The 21,421-nt window shown below is 38.7% G+C and overlaps 1 protein-coding gene across 1 annotated transcript; it reads left to right on the forward strand.

The window, feature by feature from the left end:
- Positions 1-16: 16 nt before the first annotated feature.
- On the forward strand, positions 17-17,043 carry CENPN (centromere protein N). Its single transcript, XM_044987303.1, has 11 exons — positions 17-185; positions 1,217-1,397; positions 2,983-3,028; positions 4,310-4,369; positions 4,892-4,968; positions 6,993-7,163; positions 7,738-7,839; positions 8,433-8,490; positions 10,004-10,116; positions 14,521-14,644; positions 14,976-17,043. Exons 1-11 carry the CDS (start codon positions 151-153, stop codon positions 15,089-15,091), a joined length of 1,083 nt encoding a protein of 360 aa, XP_044843238.1. The 5' UTR covers positions 17-150; the 3' UTR covers positions 15,092-17,043.
- Positions 17,044-21,421: the final 4,378 nt, after the last annotated feature.

A 21,421-nucleotide genomic window follows, 5' to 3' on the forward strand; every position in this document is an offset into this window, starting at 1 on the left:
CAACCGGGGGAGGCGGGAGGAGGAAAGAGCGCTCGTGATTGGGCCATTCAAATGCAGGAAGCTGGATGATTGGGTGCGTCGAAGGCGTGGGCGTGGCTGGCGGGAAAGAGCGGGCAGTTTGGTGAGCCCGAAAAACGCTGCTCTGTCGACATGTCCGCGAGCGGCCGTCGCGGTGCCCTTGACAGGTAAGCGGGGTGGTGCCCGGGCCCTGAGGAAATGCGTCCCCCTTTCCGTGACTGACCCCCGTTTCCCGCGGGAGGGGCTTCCCTGCCCCCCGGCCTGCAGCCCCTCCCCGCCCGCGTAGCTGGAAGGGGCCCCAGCGGCGGGTATTCACGGGGCCTTCCCACTACGGCTCTGCCGTGGGAGTCGCGTTCCCTCGTGTGGAGCGAGCGCCTTCGGGGGCCCGGCTCCCCCACGCCTCGGCCTTCGCCGCTCCGAGGCAGGCGCGCCTCCCTCCCCCCGCTGACAGACACCCCGGAGCCTGTCCGTGACACCCCCCCCCGGCGCTTCCCTAGAGCCAGCCCCCGGGGACGGATTTTAGGCGATGGATGGCGAGGGAGGCTCTGCACAGGCCCGTGCAGCGGAGCCCTGCACCGTGTCCCGCATGGAGCGGCCCTGGGTTGTCTCCTGCCCTCCGTAAAGCGGAGCAGCGGCTTGGCGGAATTTGCTGCGGGGGCTCAGGCGTGTCCTTCGCCCAGTCTCGGAGCAGCGTGGGCGGTGACTCCCCGAGGCTAGAACAGGGGCATTTTCTGTCTGTCAGGGTAGGGTTCAGGTGCCGCTGATGTGCAGTGCCAACTTTTCCCAACCTAGCGCTAAAAGTTTCCCAAATCTGGTGAAAAATTCCCCAAGTTTTTTTACGGTGCTTCTGTATTCTAGGAAATTTCCCCAAACCTGGAAGTGTGTGAGTAAAATGTTTCAACTTGGGAAATTGGGAATTTTCATTCAAAACGTTTTACTCAAAAATTCCCAGGTTTTGGGAAATTTCACAGGCTAGAGAAGCACTGCTGATGTGATACTCCCTCAAAGGAGCAGGTGTCCTAAGCCTCGGAAACACGCCGATTCTTTGCCGTGTGTACATTAGACCAATGATCTGTCTCCAGCAGTGGCCAGTACCAGAGCTTCAGCGCGGGAGTATACAGCACAGACCAGTCGGAGTAATCCACACCCCACCTTCCCTTGTCATTGGCTTATATCTCTTTAATATTGCTTTTTAAAGTGGCTTCACAATGGATGAGACAGTTGCTGAGTATATCAGAAGGACTGTGCTGAAAATCCCACGCCATGAAATCATGGAAATGCTAACGATGTGGGAATTCCTCTCCAAGACGCAGCTGCAAACCATTAACGTGCATCAGATAAAGGAAAGAATTTCCCAAGAAGTGGTGGAGCTTTGTGAGGTGATAACATCCATTGTGAATGGTCTGTCTGTCTGTCTGAAACATTTTCATTATACTTGCATAATGGCAGGATGGTATACTAGAAGCATGTGTCTTTGTAATGTGTGACACACATTTAAGAAGGAAAATGTTCTCATTCTCAGATTAACTGTATTTTCCTTAATCCAGGCACAGGTTAATAGTTTCCAGTCTGAGAAATATAGTGTATGAATACTGAGTTGGTCTAACTAATTTCAGTGGGTACACAACTGGCCCATAGGAAGACACAGTTGGACCCAATTCTTCTTTGCTCTTTAATTGAATCATAGATTAGAGCCTGCTATTGTTAACAGTTACTCAAAGATTTATGTATTGGCACTAGGTAGATTCCAGCCGTTCAGTAGGGATGGAGCTGTTCTGAAGTTCTGTATTTGTGAATCTGAATGTTAAACATATTCTATCTGGACATCTAGAAGGCTAAGACATACCTATGTTACTCCTAAAATGCTGTCTCTCTCTTAAGGAGTAGAATGCCTATAGTTTTTTATTCTTCTGGAATTCTGTAGTGTTGTTTCTGAGGTTTGCGGTTTCTGTTTTGACAAACAAGCACGTTAGATGGAATAATTTCCTCTGCAAGATTTGTTTTCACTTTACCTGGTGTAAAACAAAATTTCCTCATATGACACTGCTTGTGATAATGTTCCAAAGTTGGGGCCTGATCCTACAATTGCATTTGCATGGGGAGACCCCTGGGCTGGCCTCTGGAGTCTCAGTTATCATAAATAAATTCCTTAGTCTCTAAGGTGCCACAAGTACTCCTGTTCTTTTTGCGGATACAGACTAACATGGCTGCTACACTGAAATCAGTTATCATATATTCCCTTAAATTCTACTGTTTGTTACACAGTTTTAAAGGCATTGGAATCTCATGATTCCACAGATCTCTTATCTGTAGTATTAATATGCAAGCTTCAGGTGCAAGCCAAAAAGACTTGCTAAACACCATAAATAGTATTGTTAAACTACTTTTAGTGGGATAACAAATGCCAGGTTTAAAATAGTGAGGGTGTTTGTAGAAACTTCTTTACTCTATTGTCCTAAGAGTATCTGAGATTATTCAGATGGCATGAATTTTTAAAAACTAAATAAAATTGATAGTTCACCTTTTACTTGTTTTGCATAATGAAACGCTAGTCATTTTCTCTTCTGTTTATAATAAAGTTTAGTTAATTTCACTTACTGGGTCTTGTGTACTGGTTCAGAATAGCAATGTTTAAATTGCAGCCTCTGCAGAGGGAGTGCATAAGTCCTCAAATATTATGATGATTATTATTTTTTTTGGTTTGTTTAAGAAAACTATGACTAATTTTGGGTTGGCAAAAGCTTTTTTTGACTGTATGCTCTTTGTGACAGGGAGTTTGTCGTCTTGTGTTTAGAAACTGCCTAGCATTCTGTGGCCATTAATGCAATCTAAGTAATTTTAACAGTATCTGCATTCTGGGGCTAAAATTCCAGACTGTGTTTTTTTTAAGCTGCAATTTTAATGAAGTGCTATAAAGAATTCTGGCTCTCTGGTTCACCATACACTCTGAATATTTTCTTGCAGGAAAACTCTGCAAGTATCAAGCAAGCAGCCATCCTAGACATGATTTGTAAGTTTAAAAATACCTTTTTCTTTATATTTTGTCTGACATTATCAAATAACTTCTAATTCAGAGAATTGCCCTTATGAGATATTGGTATGTTAACAATGGTCTGATCCAGTATGCCCAATGGTCCATCTAGCCCAGGATCCTGTCTTCTGACAGTGGCCCGTGCCAGATGCTTCAGAGGAAATGAACAGAACAGACAACTTAGTAGGTGATGCATCCCCTGTTGTCCAGTCCCAGCTTCTGGTAGGTAGATCATGGGGTTGCATCCCAGACATTCTTGGCTGATAGCCACTGATGGACCTATCCTTCACGAAGTTATCTAATTCTTTTTTGAATTAAAAAAAGGGGCTGCCCTGTGGCTGGGCTCGGGGACCAGGGGGCCACCCCATAGCTGGGTTTGGGGAGGCTGGAGGGTGCCCCATGGCTCAGCTCTGGGTTTGGGGTATCTGGGCTGAGGGGTGCCTTGCAGCTTAGCTCTGGGGGGATGGGAGTCCGGGGGAATGGGCTCTGGGGGCCACGCAGCGCACTCTACTCCTGGGGGAATCTTTTTTTTTGCTGTTGTCTGTATTGTTGACATCCTTGTTGACAGGTATTTTGAAATAAATTACCAAAATAATTGAAACTGGAGTGATTATATTGTGTTGTTTTGACAAAATATGCAGAATTTTGCAAAATTTTTAATTTTTTTGGTGCAGAATTCCCCGAGGAGTAATATGAGTGTTAGTTTAATTCAGCGTATGGCACATCAGCTTCTAATAATCAAGGTGGATCTCTAAATTCAACATAATTATAAATATATATTAAAAAATATAACTTTTGTTTATGTGGAAAACTGAAGTATAAGTGATTCCAAAATTGCTATCTTGTTATTTTTTTGTTGCATGTTGCTCTAGCTGTTTCTTATACATTGATAACTATGTACTTACAAGTCTTTCATTTTTTTCCTCTAATTGCCCTAAACAACTTAATTCAAGTTAAGAAATGGTTTTGGTAACTTGCATGTAATTCTTTTTAAAGAGTGAATTGGGAGGAGGTTACCTCTTCATTAAAATTTGTTGCATTTTGGTTAATTCATTAATGTCTCCTGTATAAAGATGCCTATTTTACTTGTAGACTAGAAGCTACCTGCAGCTTAGGACAATCTTGATCACTAGGACTTTTTTTGAATATGAGGACAGTTGTTTGAAAGTGATCTGATCACAAATAATGTATGTCAGTAGTTTACTCAAAACAGTTATGTTCCATTTTGACTGCATCATTGGACAACTCTTATCTCCACAGACAACCACACCTATCGGAACAAGAAAGTTTGGACTGTTTACCAAATGACCAAAGCAGCGGGTAGGTAAACATCTTTCTCTAAAGAGACCACCTCTACAGGATTCTCACTTATAGGAAAGGTCTTTCATTTTTGGTTTTTACATACCCCGCCCCTACCCAACCCCAGGAAAATTCCTCAGTTTTATAAATTCCATTATTCGGTTTGTACAGATTCCTCCTACGCCCTCAATTTTGGACTACTCAGGTGTATGAAAATACTGTTAGGAAAATCCAATGCATTATATTAAGTAGATGTATTTGTTTATTAATAAATTAGTCTATTTGTTAAGGTGAGACAGTATAAGGGAAGAGACGTGTGCGTGTGTGGTATGTCAGTGCTCACGTCCTAAAAAAAGAAGTGCCGAAACTCCCCGGAGAGATTAAACTGACACTATTTTATATATTTAATGGTTACAATAAATGTTTTAAATTCTTGGGTTGATGCTACATCACTGTAATACCATTTTGCTGTAACAGACCAAATTATGTCTAACAGTCATAATTTTGTGTTTACAATAAGTGGTATCTTTTCTTGTATAACAGGTGAAGAAACTGACTCTTTTAACTTGGCAGATTTCAAATACAAATTTAAGAGAAGTCTTCGGTCAGCTCTGAAAAATGTAAGAATAAAACCATTCTAAATGAGTTGCAACTCTGCAGTATAAAGGGTGGTTGTTATATCGTCTTTAGGAAGATAATTATTGATTTGTCCCTGCTTTTTAACCAAAACTTGAAGTAAATCTGTAAATTGCTGGAGTCGTGGGGGATTGTATTTGAAGTACCAAGGAGAAACTATATATACTGCCCCAGTAGTGGTGTTTACCTTCAGACTTGCTTTTTTCTGGTTGAGGGAAGTGAAAAGTGGCAGAGTTCTGTCTTAAAATATAGCGTTATCTGTTTCAGGCTCCAGAGAAATACAAAATTGGAAATACAACTGTATGTTTTCAGTACACCTCTACCCCGATATAACGCTGTCCTTGGGAGCCAAAAAATCTTACCGCGTTATAGGTGAAATCGCATTATATCGAACTTGCTTTGATCTGTCGGAGTGCGCAGCTCTGCCCCCCCGGAGCGCTGCTTTACCGCGTTATATCGGGTCGTGTTATATCGGGGTAGAGGTGTACTAAGTAACACTCTATCTACTGGCAAATAATGGAAAACAAATTTGAGCCTGTACTTCAGAAAATACACAAACTAGATAAATATAGCTTCAAAAAGCATTGCTAGATACAAAAATGGAATGTTGCTCACTTAGGCCAGAAGAGTGCAGTGTTTTGGGACACATACATCTGAGACTTTAAAGCTAGAGTGTTCATGTAGCCTAGATATAATTGATACTGTTCTAATCTGTCAATCAATAAAACAACTCTGTTAACTAATAATATATAAATAAACATCTCTCACCAAACAGTCTGAGTGGAATTTGAAGTAGCCATGTAATTTAATTTTTTTATCAATAAGCAGAAAACAGAGGTGGAAGTGGGGAGGGTGTATACATGATTCTGAAGTTAGCACCAGTAGTAAAAATGGAGTCAGAATAGTGAACTGCTCTTGCATATGGTCTCTAGCTTATTCTTCAATTTATTATCCCTAGTGAGCATATTTTCTTTGTCTTGGAGTTTTGGCCCTGATATTGTTATATTTTGGAAAAAATTTACATTGTCTAGTAGACGGTGGTGTTCTTGGGTCACATACTGTATGAAGTAATGTCCAACGTATGACCTAGGGAGCTACTCATGGCTATCAAGAGTGAATGTGTATGAACATTTTGTTTGATCTGATTATCAGTTTAATATGTTCCTTTCATCAGTATATGAAACACTTATCACTTTTGGAGGGGGACACTGCTTCCTTAGCAGACTCTGGAGCATTGTCAGCAGCTGTTTTCTTTCTTGATTCAACTGCTGAGCAGTTTGCCTGCATTGCAAGGGAAGGAGAAAAAAATGACTGTGACTGACCAATTGCCTCCTTCCCTCCCCCATTAGAAGCAGTATAGGAGCTTGACTGGCTCTGTCTGAACCTACGAGAGCACCTAGCAAAGGGTGGGTTCCCTTCCCCGCACAGTCACTCAGGGTAACTTGGTATGGGTGGATGAAGCTGAAAACCAATAACCAGTTGAACTGCGACCCGAGTGGTAAAAGGAAATGGAACAGGGCAGAGAAACTACCCCAAAGCATTGACTGTGGACATTGACCTCTTTGAAATATATTCAGTCCTAAGGCTGAAAAGGTACTACTGTAATGTAACCTCACACCTGTAAAATGGGTAGTGAAATAGGCTCATTTAGAATGGAAGCACTTGGGTTACTGTCACTAGTGCTCCACATACACTACAAAGGTATTGCTGCTATCTACCTTTGCTTCCAATAAGGGTGCTTGCATTTATTTTTTTTAAAAAAAAGGACTTCTTCTAATGTAAAGATATTTTCTAAATACTACAGGCTAAATTCCATCTGTTGAAAGAATGCTGTGGAAGTCAATGGGATATGTTTCTCTTTCATCAGCAGTGGCATATCACATGTTCTCATATAGTACCTAAATGTAATGCATAAACACAGGGGAACAGTTAATCCACACAACCTTAATTTTGGTGTCTCCTGATCTGAGTGCCTAACTAAATTGTAGCTTTTGATTTTTCTAATCAGGTGACTATCAACTTCAGAGAATATGAGGATAATGCAATATGGATCCGAATTGCTTGGGGAACACAGTATACAAAACCAAACCAGTACAAAGCTACTTATGTCGTGTATCACTCGCAAACTCCCTATGTCTTCATTTCCAGTCTTAGGAGCAGCCTACCTCTGCTTTGTCAGGTATAGAGAAAACTTGACTGTTATAGATCTGCATCATGTTGTTTCTAGTTATCAAAAGAGGGTTGTTGAAAGTGTGAGGAAACATCGCACTAGAAAATCTGTAATGTAGTTGTTTAGTCTGGAAACATAACACAATCTTTAGATTAGATCCCTAAATGGAGTTCACTAGGGGTGTTCAGAGGCACAAGTGCATATGTGTATTCAGAGATACCTTCTCAGTATTAGTGCCCTCTCATATACCACTTTAAAGACCGTACCAAAACTCCTTAAATACAAACCACGTAGAATAACTGCCTTTAAGATTTTTCTCTTTATAGAAATTTTATTTAATAACGTGAGTTTGTGCTTTTACTAGACTATAATTTTAAATCTCTGAACCGGATGTGCTTGTGTTGAGGACCTGTTACCTTGCAAGGTATCTTTACTTCATATCTTCTTGGGTGATGGTGACAGAACCTACAACTTAATAGCTGAATAAAAATGTTGCATTAGCCAGGAATGTGTTACATTTTATTGTAAACATAAGGATGACTTGAGAAGTAATGATAAAAATAATTTCAATTTTTATTTAAAGGCACTGGTTCATGCTTCCAATTACCATGACATCCATGAAATGGAGCTCCGAAGCCGTTGTATAGACTCCCTTAAAGATATTGTGTTCAAGAGGTATAGCCAGGTAAGTCACTTTTCAAGTTTATTCTAAGATAAGTCTTGGTTTTTTGTTTCAGGCCTGGCTGTAGATTTCCTAGCAGGTGGGGGAAACCTCTTCCAAGAATTCATCATGTTACAGTAATACTGAACTACTGAGGTGGACAGCCTTTCAGTGAGGTAACATAAAATGGTGATCTAAAACCTAGTTTCCCACCTACTGCTTTTTAGAGGCATTCCTGAATTACCAATTATTCTAAGACATAGAATTGGATAAAATTATTTAATCTTAAGGGTTTGTATTATTACTACCTCATTGGTCTTAATAAAGTACTGACTTGGCAACTATTAGAATAGGTATTTACTCTGCTTGTCTAAAGAACACTTCCAAATAGAGAAATGTTTTCTGAGTATAGTCAGGGAAAACATCACTTTCCAAAACTAGGATTTCGGATACTTAACTTCCCATAATTGGTAAAAGCAAGGAGAGCACTCTGTTTCAGAAGGTTTTTTAAGGAAATCTGGAAACTATTTATAGCGAGCTCCTAGAACTGGAAATAAACTGATTGTAAAGACCTTATTGTTCCTCCTCCCTCCCACACGTTTGTATTTTGTTTTTAGACTTTCCAAACATATCACCCAAGACCTCTACAAGAAAGAAATGTTCCTCCAGAAAAGGGTATATGCTTTTTTTTTTTTTTTTTTTTTTTAATATATGGCCTTTTAAAATAAGCTGTGTTCTGAAATATCATTACTTTTCAGGCTTGCGTTCTCAGGTCTTTTTAAATGTTTCTTGTTATAAAGTGCCAAGTAATTCTTATATAACATTCATAGTATAGTACATACACTGTAGTGATTGCTGCTTGCCAGACTACACCTCCACTCTTTCCAACCCTGGCTGAGTTCTGTTTTATTAAGTCACCGAACATCATCTGAATGCTCATGTTGTGGTTCTGATTCTTGTACTAGCTTGGCGGGTCAGATAGACTCCACTATCTTACAATAACTGTTTTCTTTGAAATGTTTCGTCCACCTGGCTCCTCTGACCTGCCCTCTATTCCCACTCAATCTCAGCACAGATTGATTCTGAAGACAAATTAGCAAATGGGGCCACACTGTCCTAATTGTCCTTGTGTGGGAGAACATGTAGAGCACAAGCACAGCCCCAGTGAATGCTGCTGGTCAAAAGAGTTTGGTCTTGCACATATGAGATGCGTGTTCATGATAAGTAGAATCCATGAGAACAAAACATTCAAGGTAGACTTTTTATACAGCTGCTGTAAAGTTTCTTCCCTTTGTGAGATAACATGCTTGTTTGATTTCTGGCTGGCTTCTGCAGGGTTGCCTTAACTAAGAAATCCAACATGCAGTTCTGAAGCTGTTACCTTTGCTTAGTGAGAACTTTTGTCGAATTATAACTTTTTTTGTCAAGTAATAAATTATTTTTCCTAAGCTTGTTTTTTAGGTCAGGAAATAATATCTTCACTTATTTATGACTTACCTAGCACTCTTTTGGCTGTTTGAAAAACAGCTGATGAAATCTAGGTAATTCTTAGAAAGGAATCTTAATAGACGAATTACTTTTTAAATGTCAAACTTCTAAAAGCCTGGATGGATTGATGCTCCTAAAATTAAGCTGCTTATAGCATTTGCTTAGAGTTAGGCCAAGGGTAGGCAACCTCACTGCCCGGGTCCTGGCCACAAGTCTGGGGAGCTCTGCATTTTAATTTAATTTTAAATGAAGCTTCTTAAACATTTTAAAAACCTTATTTACTTTACATACAACAATAGTTTAGTTATATGTTCTAGACTTATGGAAAGAGACCTTTTAAAAACCTTACAAAGTACTACTGGCATGCGAAACCTTAAATTAGAGTGAATAAATGAAGACTCGGCACACCACTTCTGAAAGGTTGCCGACCCCCGAGTTAGGCACATTGTTAGTGTGTGACTTTACTCCCCCACCCACAAAGTACACAATGCTAAACTTTTTTTCCCTTTTTGGTCTGGCTGTTTTATTAGTTTGGAGTTGGTTTAAGTGATGAATCATTTTGTGCATTCTCTAAAATTTGTATTCTATTCTGGGTGTGTCACATCTAAAAATAATTCGCAAAGAAATGGTATGTGTACACAATAGCTAAACAATGCCATATGAGAGTTAACAATGTGTGTGTTTTTTTCCCCTCCTCCAGTGGATCCGAGAATAATTCAAGAAAATAAAAGGGAAAAAGAGAGAATTCAGAGTGTGAATCAGGAGGTCTTTGGTGAGGGTCTCCAACCAAAAATAGAATTTGCACAATATAAGGTGATAAACACATTTAATCCTTCTAATTTGGTTAAAACGACTAATTGGTAGATGTGTTAAAGCACAATTGGAAGAAAAACTAGAGAATTTTTTTTACAACTTTTTGCAGAAAACATTACAAGGTTTTTTTCATAAACTAATTACAATTATAGATTTCTAATGCAGAGCTCTTGCTGCATTCGTGGGATCTAGTGCCCAAAGAAGCTACATTTAAAATTCTGGATCATATCTCAGTCTTGGACGATCCATACTAATTGAGTAATAGTTACTTTAATTTGATCATACTCTTGGGACCAAAGTATTTTGGATGTTGTACTAAAATAAAATGAGATTTTTAAGTACTGGTGAAATAGAAGTCCAGATTATACAGAGTACAGGTAACACTCAATAGATATGTTAAAAAATATCTGTTCATAACTACGGGTATGTTTTAGTCGTGTATTTTTAGTAAAAGTCATGGACAGGTCACAAGCAGTAAATAAAAATTCACAGCCTCATGACCAGTCCATGACTTATACTATATACCCCGGACTAAATTTGGGAGGGGGGAGGGGGTGGAGGCTGCAGGCAGCGCTGGGACAGAGGGACATATCACCACTTTTGGGGAGCTCCCTGAGGTAAGCGCCACCCAGGGCCTTCACCTGCTCCTATGCCCCAACCCCCTGCCCTTAACCCCCCTCCCACACCTAAACTCCTGGTGCTGAGGGAGGGGGACGCGGTGCCCTGAGACTGCCCCAGCAGCAGCTGGTGCAGCTGGCCCAGGGTCTGCCTGAGCTGCTCAGGTGGCCCCTAGGCCAGCCACACCGATGGCTGCAGAGATCACAGAATCCATGACCTCTGTGACAAACTCGCAGTCTTCTTCATAACAAAACTATGAGTGTATCATTAGGGATTCCAAGAGTTGACCCTTAATTTTTTACTATATACAGTGGACATAATTGCGGGTTTTTTTAGTGAGGAATTGTTTGTCACATCGGGGCACCCCCAATTTCATTAAGAAGGTATTCTTCCCAAAAATGTGCCTACACTAACAAACAAGTTGTTGAAGGCATAAATAAAATAATTGTAATAGGCCCCGTAAACAAACTTTAAAAATGTATGCCCAAGACATGAAGTCAGAAGTTAATCAAAGCAGCATGTTGGTGCAGCTGCTCTTTTAAAACACTAACTATAGCTCTTGTTAGGAACTGGCTTGAAGGGGCTTGAGCCATGCTTGAGAGAAGAATCCAGACTGGAAATATCAGGCAAGGAAAGGAGCAAGGGAAGACACAGAGGCAGCCAAAACGCCTGATGGAGGAAAAAGGCCAAAAATTTTTGGAGTGGCAATGTGAAGTGAGGCACTAGAGTGAAAGCCTCAGAGGATAGGGAGGCCTGTCCCAATTTGGACCAGAATTAGATTTTCCAGAGCAGCAGTTCTCAAACTGTGGGTTGGGACCCCAAAGTCGGTCAGGGCCCGTTTTAATGGAGTTGCCAGAGCTGGCATTAGACTTGCTGGGTCCCGGGGCCAAAGTTGAAGCACAGGGGCTTCAGCCCTGGGTGGTGGGGCTCAGGTTACAGGCTCCCTACTTGGGGCTGAAACCCATGGGCCTTGGTCCCCCTGCCTGGAGCGGTGGGGCTCAGGCTTTGGTTTTGTGCCCCCCCCCCCCCCAGGGCAGCAGGGCCTGGGCAGGCTCAGGCTTCAGTCCCCCATCCTGGAGTCGTGTGGTAACTTTTTTGTTAGGAGGTTGTGGTGAAATGAAGTTTAGAACACCTTACTAGAGACTATAGCATAAATAATTTTGGGACATTAAGTCTGAAAAGTATACCTTGAACAACTTATTCTTCTGATACTTATGGTCCCTACCTAATGTATTCTCTAGCATATCTAACAATCTCACAGGAGGCGGTAGATTTTTCTTAGCTAAAACTTGTGATTGGAATGTCTTTTCCCACAACCTAGTTAATGAGAATATGAATCATTTCTGTGTTTAACTCAAAAGGGGTTAAAAGGACTCTAAACTTAAATCATGCTTATGTCTGAAAATGTTTACCTATTACGGTTCCAAGCAACTCTTAAGATGATTATAACTGAAAGAGATTAGAGAATTTAATTTTTGTTTTACGCACTAGTCAGTTTTCTGTTTGCATGAGTCCTTTTCATTCAGCAAATGGGGAGAATACTTGTTTTAAATAAGAAATTGATTATGAAACAACAAAAGCCGACCATATAAGGGCAAGTATGGTAATTGAAATCTCTTTTAAATACGGTGTTGATTAATCTCAGTTAACTCACGCGATTAACTCAAAAAAAATTAATCACGATTTTAATCGCACTGTTAAACAATAGAACACCAATTGAAATTTATTAAATATTTGTGGGTATTTTTCTAATATATTGATTTTTAATTACAACACAGAATACAAAGTGTACCAGTGAGATGTACCTATCTCATAGAACTGGAAGGGGACCTTGAAAGGTCATCGAGTCCAGCCCCCTGCCTTCACTATCAGGACCAAGTACTGATTTTGCCCCAGATCCCTAAGTGGCCCCTTCAAGGATTGAACTCACAACCCTGGGTTTAGCAGGCCAATGCTCAAACCACTGAGCTATTGCCGCTCCCCTGTCCCATGTGCTCACTTTATATTTTTGATTACAAATATTTGCACTGTAAAAATGATCAAAGAAATAGAATTTTTCAATTCACCTCATACAAGTACTTTAGTGCAGTCTCTTCATCGTGAAAGTGTAACTTACAAATGTAGATTTTTTTTTTGTTACATAACTTCACTCAAAAACAAAACAATGTAAAACTTTAGAGCCTACAAATCCACTCAGTCCTACTTCTTGTTCAGCCAATCGCTCAGACAAACAAGTTTGTTTACATTTACGGGAGATAACGGTGCCCACTTCTTATTTACAGTGTTGCATGGCACTTTTGTAGCCAGCATTGGAAGATATTTACGTGCTGGATATGCTAAACATTCATATGCCCCTTCATGCTTCGGCCACCGTTCCAGTGGACATGCTTCTATGCTGACAGTGCTCATTTAAAAAAAAAATGCATTAATTAAATTTGCCTCTGGGGGAGAAGAATATGTCTCCTGCTGTGTTTTACCCGCATTCTGACACATACTTCATGTTATTGCAGTCACAGATGATAACACAGCACGTTGTGCAGATTTGACAAAATGCTAAAAAGGTACCAATGTGAGATTTCTAGAGATAGCTACAGCACTTGATGCAAGGTTTAAAAATCTGAAGTGCTTTCCAAAATCTGAGAGGGATGAGTTCTGGAAAGCATGCTCCACACGTCTTAAAAGCAACACTCCGATGTGGAAACTACAGAACCCAAAGCACCAAAAAAGAAAATCAGCCTTCTGCTGGTGGCATCTGACTCAGATGATGAAAATGAACATCCTTTGGTCCACACTGCTTTGGATCGTTATTGAGCAAATCCCGTCATCAGCGTGGACATGTCCTCTGGAATGGTGCTCGAAGCATGAAGGAACATATGAATCTTTAGCGCATATGGCATGTAACTATATTGTGACACTGGCTACCAACAGTGTCATGCCAATGTCTGTTCTCACTTTCAGGTGAAATTGTAAACAAGAAGTGGGCAACATTATCTCATGCAAATATAAACAAACTTGTTTGTCTGAGCAACTGGCTAAACAAGAAGTAGGACTGAGTGGACGTGTATGCGCTAAAGTTTTACATTGTTTTATTTTTTAATGCTTTTTAAAAAAAATTCTACATTTGTAAATTCAGCTTTCATGATAGACTTTACACTACAGTACTTGTATTAGGTGAATTGAAAAATGCTATTTTGTGTTTTACAGTGCAAATATTTGTAATAGAAAAATATAAAGTGAGGACTATACACTTTGTATTCTGTGTTGTAATTGAAATCAATATATTCAACAATGTAGAAAACATCCAAAAATATTGTTTAACAGTATGCTTAATCGTGATTAATTTTTTTAATCTCTTGAGAGCCCTACTTTTAAATTAAGAATTTAATGTTTTTAACCTTTCTGTAGTTTCCTTTAATACTTAAAAATAAATAAAATAAAGAACACTAACTGGCCTATTTTCAATTTTAAAAAGGGTCAACTGGATATCTGGTTAGAAGGGATGGTGCCCATAGGAAGTCACCACTTAGCACCAGGAAATGCTTGTCTTATGGTTTAGCACAACAGTTATGACAGCCAAGTTTTAAATAGTCATTGCCCATTTTTGTATTGTGTTAAACTGAAGGGCATGTTGCCATAAATTGGTTACAGGTCTCTTCCCAGGTGAGAGAAGAGAAGACACATCCAACAAAAAAGCAGGGCTTTAGTTTTAATATTGCCTTGTTTTTTAATAGTATGTACGTAAAGGCATATCCCTGCTGATGACACCTGAATGCTTTGTATTCACAGCTTGAAACAATCTTTAAAGGTGAACCTGAAATGGACATTCTGACTGAAAAAGAACCATTCAGATGTGTAGTCAAATTTTCCAGTCCCCATCTTTTAGAAGCATTGAAATCCTTAGCACCAGCAGGTGAGTGCTACAATATTAATAGGTGAACTGTTTTACTATGTTGTCTTCCATTTAGCTTGCATATCTTTCATAAGGGATATTTGAGTGGTTAATCTGATTCTGTGTACATATAAATAGAAATTTAGTGAACTACAAGAATTATTTTATAGATAACCTTAGCAGATGAGGCCAGATTTCCACAAAAGCATGAGTTTGTCTAATTTGCTTACAGCATTACGGTGATTGAACATGGATACTCAATTTATACCTTTTAATCTAAATCATATGTGAAAGATAAAATGGTGGATGAGTTAAGCTATGATTCTTTTTTTTTTTTTTCCCTTCCCTCCAGGTATGGCTGATGCACCTATTTCACCATTACTTACATGCATACCACAAAAAGCCAGGAACTATTTTAAAATTAAAGAGCGAAAAGGCATACTTTCGGCAAGCTGTCTAGGCCCCTGACTTTTTTTTACTGCAAAGAATCATTCGCAAAGAATTGTATATATAATGTATTTAACTACTGTGTTTAATCAAGATAAATTTCAGAACCATTTTTAAAACTAATTTATTCTTTGGTAATTCCTTGTATCATTTTAAATGATAGTTTACATTTAAGGTAGTACTTTTTCCCTACTGTTCATTTTTAACAAATGAGTTAGCCAATGAGATAGACTAATGGCCTGTCATCTAGCAGATAGTTGAATTTACTGTTTCAGCTAATTAAACTAGTTCATTGAAGTTCTTCTGTGGATCATAATGTATTTGGTGGATGCACACAATAAATTAGGGAACAGATCTAATCAGAATGCAATAAGTCAAGTAATGTGGCAGATTAGCATTCTTTCACTGTACTAGCACCACTTAACAAAACAGTTAAATCTGCCATCTGTCATCTAGCATCAAAGACATTAATTCTGAGTGAGAATATCAGGAGACCAATATACACTACTTGGAAAACTAATATTCTAGCCTTACCTTGATGTTTTCATTTTCAACAGAAGACTTCCTTCCTATGACAATATTCTATTGTCATGACTTCATTGATAGTGAGATGCATTTTTAATGAGGTTTTTTTTTTAATGAGGTTTTGGGTTTCTGATTCACTAGCAAAAGCTGGTCTCAGACATTTGGTGCATATTTTTCATATCCTTAAAATGGTGCTAAATGTCTAACAAACAGATGTGATACTTAATGTACAATAGGTTTTTAATTTATTTTATCAAAAGACTGAGTAACTAGGTAGCTAAACAATTAAAGATAGTTACTTAAGTTTCCCCATAAGAGTAAAAGACACTGAACCTTTCTGTTGAAGCAAATTACATTTTAAGAGTAAATTATAAAGAAGTAACACTCTTGAGATTAAGGGCCTACAAAATGCATCATTAGGGCTGTGCACATATCCCTAGTTATTACAAAATCTTTAATCTAGTTGGTAAGGGAAAAAAATTCTGACCACTAAATGTGAGTTGCTGTTCATGGTGTGTGAAATAAGTTAGACATGAGAGATGCAAAACCCAAGTTATATACACTTAGACAAATCTCTGGGCACTTACCTGACAACAAATACTAACTGTAATAAACTATAAATGACTGAGGTAATCTGCTAAATAGTCTCATTTGGGCCCCAGTTTAGCAATGTATCAAAGTGCATGCCCAACTTTGGACATGTCAGTAGTCCCATAGACTTCAGTAGAACTATTCATGTGCGTACAGTTAGACATGTCTTTTGTACCTCACTGAAAGGTAGTCCTTTCAAGATAAGACCATCTGCTACTAATCAAGTCCAATAGCAAAGTTTTCCATCTGACCTTAATGGATGTAATATCAGACCCAAAGTTTGTAATCACTAAGAGCAACAGCCGGTAACAAAATTGTCTATTTTTAATTATACTTGTGTCTTTTTCTTTGACTATCTTGAGATTTCATCATAGGTCTTATTGTAAATCATAATGCAGTTGGTATAACTTTTATTTTGGGAAGTAGTGTTTCTGAATGCATATCTTTCTAGGGTCTGATCCTGCCACACTCCTTGCACATTAAAACTTTTGACTTTGTGTACATAAAGATTGCAGAACCAAGTTAATATAGTGTTAAAGCAGAAATAGGGTTTGCAGTAAAGTTCTAAGTGTTAATAATTAAACAGACATTTTGAATTTCACCCATTTAATATTTTAAGCTACAGATGTAATTGACTTGGTTTGAAGATCACTTGTATTGTTCAAAATGTCTCTTAGATTCTGTTGGTTAGCAATTTATTGTTGATGTATTCTGTGTATTCACGTTTTATTCACTTAGATAATGTCCATATGCAGAGAGAACTTTTCAGAAGGGTTGTGGTATAGCATACCAAACTATTTTGTTATGTTTTGTGTGGTTTTTTTTGTTACATTTGAAAGGACCAATAAAAATTTAAAGTAGAACTTCTTGGTAGAAGTTTTGTTTGGCTTGAGATACTTCATTATGACTCATTTATACTGAATATTTTTTGTAATGATTATAAACTGAATCCTCTGTACTGTACACTATTGGACCTATGCTGCTATTTTATAAGTACATTTCTTTTAACTAAAATTCAGCAGAATTGAAAGTGTTTCAGTGTAATATTGTGCTATTACTATTCTTATGAGTCTGTTTTAATTCGTGATCCAAACTAAGGCCTCTCCACAATCCCCATAAGAAGGGAAAGACTACTTATAAAAGCATAATCCACAAATGATGAATGAAAGTTTCCTATCTAAAGTATTTATCTTCTGATTATCTTCAGCAATTCTCAGCAGATTTAATGTCCCTAAATATACGTTCATTCTATAATGAATTAACATGTTAAAACATTAAGGTTGAAAAGTCAAGTGCTCAGAAGTTAGGAAATGAACATAAGAATGGCCATACCGGGTCAGACCAAAGGTCCATCTAGCCCAGTATCTGTCTACCGACAGTGGCCAATGCCAGGTGCCCCAGAGGGAGTGAACCTAACAGGCAATGATCAAGTGATCTCTCTCCTGCCATCCATCTCCATCCTCTGACGAACAGAGGCTGGGGACACCATTCTTTACCCATCCTGGCTAATAGCCATTTATGGACTTAGCCACCATGAATTTATCCAGTTCCCTTTCAAACATTGTTATAGTCCTAGCCTTCACAACCTCCTCAGCTAAAGAGTTCCACAAGTTGACTGTGCGCTGCGTGAAGAAGAACTTCCTTTTATTTGTTTTAAACCTGCTGCCTACTAATTTCATTTGGTGACCCCTAGTTCTTGTATTATGGGAATAAGTAAATAACTTTTCCTTATCCACTTTCTCAACATCACTCATGATTTTATATACCTCTATCATATCACCCCTTAGTCTCCTTTTTTCCAAGCTGAAGAGTCCTAGCCTCTTTAATCTTTCCTCGTATGGGACCCTCTCCAAACCCCTAATCATTTTAGTTGCCCTTTTCTGAATCTTTTCTAGTGCTAGAAAAACCTTTTTGAGGTAAGGAAACCACATCTGTACACAGTATTCGAGATGTGGCCGTACCATGGATTTATATAAGGGCAATAATATATTCTCAGTCTTATTCTCTATCCCCTTTTTAATTATTCCTAACATCCTGTTTGCTTTTTTGACCGCCTCTGCACACTGCGTGGACATCTTCAGAGAACTATCCACGATGACTCCAAGATCTTTTTCCTGACTCGTTGTAGCTAAATTAGCCCCCATCATGTTGTATGTATAGTTGGGGTTATTTTTTCCAATGTGCATTACTTTACATTTATCCACATTAAATTTCATTTTCCATTTTGTTGCCCAATCACTTAGTTTTGTGAGATCTTTTTGAAGTTCTTCACAATCTGCTTTGGTCTTAACTATCTTGAGCACTTTAGTATAATCTGCAAACTTTGCCACCTCACTGTTTACCCCTTTTTCCAGATCATTTATGAATAAATTGAATAGGATTGGTCCTAGGACTGACGCTTGGGGAACACCACTAGTTACCCCTCTCCATTCTGAGAATTTACCATTTATTCCTACCCTTTGTTCCCTGTCTTTTAACCAGTTCTCAGTCCATGAAAGGACCATTTTATCCCATGACAGCTTAATTTACGTAAGAGCCTTTGGGGAGGGACCTTGTCAAAGGCTTTCTGGAAATCTAAGTACACTATGTCCACCGGATCCCCCTTGTCCACATGTTTGTTGACCCCTTCAAAGAACTCTAATAGATTTAGTAAGACACGATTTCCCTTTACAGAAACCATGTTGACTATTGCTCAACAGTTTGTGTTTTTCTATGTGTCTGACAATTTTATTTTTAACTATTGTTTTGACTAATTTGCCCGGTACCGACGTTAGACTTACTGGTCTGTAATTGTCGGGATCACCTCTAGAGCCCTTTTTAAATATTGGCGTTACATTAGCTAACTTCCAGTCATTGGGTACCGAAGCCGATTTAAAGGACAAGTTACAAACCTTAGTTAATAGTTCCGCAACTTCACATTTGAGTTCTTTCAGAACTCTTGGGTGAATGCCATCTGGTCCCGGTGACTTGTTAATGTTTGAGTTTATCAATTAATTCCAAAACCTCCTCTAGTGACACTTCAATCTGTGACAGTTCCTCAGATTTGTCACCTACAAAAGCCAGAATTAAGGTTATCTGTGCAACTTTAATTTGCTCCCTGGTGTGCATATGTTGATATCTTTAATTAGTTGAAAACATACTATTTTTTGACAGGACCCTTGCCTCATTCAGTGTGCAGGATCGATGTTGCTCTCTTAAGGAGGAACTATTTGATATTTTGTTTCCTCTTCCTTCAGTGAGTGAGCCCATTCCTTATTTACTGCACAGTGACAAGCTGTGGGCTTTTTTTTTTTATTGACAGTGAGTGAGGAATGCACTTAGTCTTCTGACCTCCAACCATCATACAGAATGGCCACTTGCTTTGAAATCAGCATTTTCTGTTAAAGTCCTTAACTTGTACAATGCTAATGAAGGACTTTTTTTTTCTTTGGGTTATTTAGTTACAGGGGTATATACAATGTATACACAGTGCATCTGAAGCATCTGGCACTGGCCACTGTAGGGAGACAGGATACTGGGCTAGGTGGACCAATGGTCTGACTCAAGTATGGCTGTTCTTATGTAAATATTTACCATTACATTATAACAGGAATAGATAAGTGAAAACAATGCAAATAACAGCCCATTCGTTTTCATGAAGTTTAAACACCCCCCCCCCCCAATTACATTTAACCATTACTTTGATCTACTAATACACAAGTGAAATGACCTGAATACACTCCAGCATGACCTGGTCTGCCACCATCACAATAGTCTTCCAGATTCAATGCCTGTTTTGGTTGGTATGTCCTACAGTCATTGTTTAAGTAGGACTCTTAGTACCCACCTCCAAGCAAACAAAGAACTACTTGTTAGTCCCCCCCACCCCCACCCCCGCAAGTCTACTGTGGGATTCTATATTGGCAAAAGAACTGAGGGATGGTTGCGGTTGCTCTGCCCTTTATGTTCTCTGGTGTGGGTGCAGCACAAGGACACTTGGGCACAAATGCGACCTCAAGAATGTAATCTCACACACAATGCCCATGTTCATCAAGAGTGGAATACATGTGACTAACACATCTTGAAGAACCACAGTTACTGTAGAAAAAATATTTATGTATCCAAACTCAGTTTTCACACCCAGATCTGATTTTCATGTAACATTTATTTTTAACCACAAGGAGAGAAGGTGAAGAATAAAATTAGTAGTTTTAATACTTTCCTCCTTTCATTTAGAGAAGTCTATTTTCCTGTTTTGATATAATGGGAGGACATATGTTCAAAGGATAAGATTTATAGGGTAATGTACATATAATTTATTAGCCATACATTAAGTGGATTCAAATAATTTTTTGAAATGCAGTATTTCTGTTAATGCCTGAAGGAAAAACCTTGCTGTCAACTTCTAAATTTTTATAACCCTCAGGAATGTTCTGAGCCTGGATAATTATGTAGTTAATTAAAAGGATTTCACTAATCATATGAGATAAAAATGAACTTATATTCAGTGTATTCCTTCATAGACTTAAGGACTTTTTTTAAAAGGTTGGTTTTGCTGTGCAAATGCATAATCGGAAGAGGAAAATGAAAAGGTCCTTAATCCTGAATCTACAGATACTTATATTTGCATAAAGATTACCTTGTAAATCTGTATAATCCAGAGTTATGGATATGACAAGGCCAATGAAAAATGTGAGAGTTGGAAAGAATAGTTTATTTTGTATTTGCAGTATTTATACAGTCTTCCAATAATTCTCTACCTTAGTTTATCATCCATTTACATCAAATATACTACCTAGGTTTTTTTAAATATGTCTTATGTAAGCTATACTTTAAATATATGTGAGAATTAGGTATTTTTTAATTTTCTTACCAGTAATATGCTTGGGAGTTAGATCATAGGAGAAGAGTCAAAGCTGAATCTGGCACAAAAGCATAGGCGTGGATCTGGATTGATGAAGGGATGTGATAACGGATTAAGAATCCTGAAGACAACTATGCTGTGTGCTTGTAAGTTGATCAAACCGATAGCTGATTTTTTTATATATCTAATCTATGATATTTCAAAATATGATTATTGCTAGAAAGAGAGATGGCCTACCTTAGTTTAATCAACCCGAATTGGTGCATAGGAGGTAAGAGGCAAAGAGATGTGAATGGTGATCTCCGTGAGAGAAAATGAAGGTTTAGGAAGTGAGTATGGGGATGTAGTGGGAGACAAATTATAGATTGTCTTAAAGTTGTAGTGTGGTTTAA

This window comes from Mauremys mutica, chromosome 14 (genome assembly GCF_020497125.1).
Source record: "Mauremys mutica isolate MM-2020 ecotype Southern chromosome 14, ASM2049712v1, whole genome shotgun sequence".
NCBI classification, from domain to species: domain Eukaryota; kingdom Metazoa; phylum Chordata; order Testudines; family Geoemydidae; genus Mauremys; species Mauremys mutica.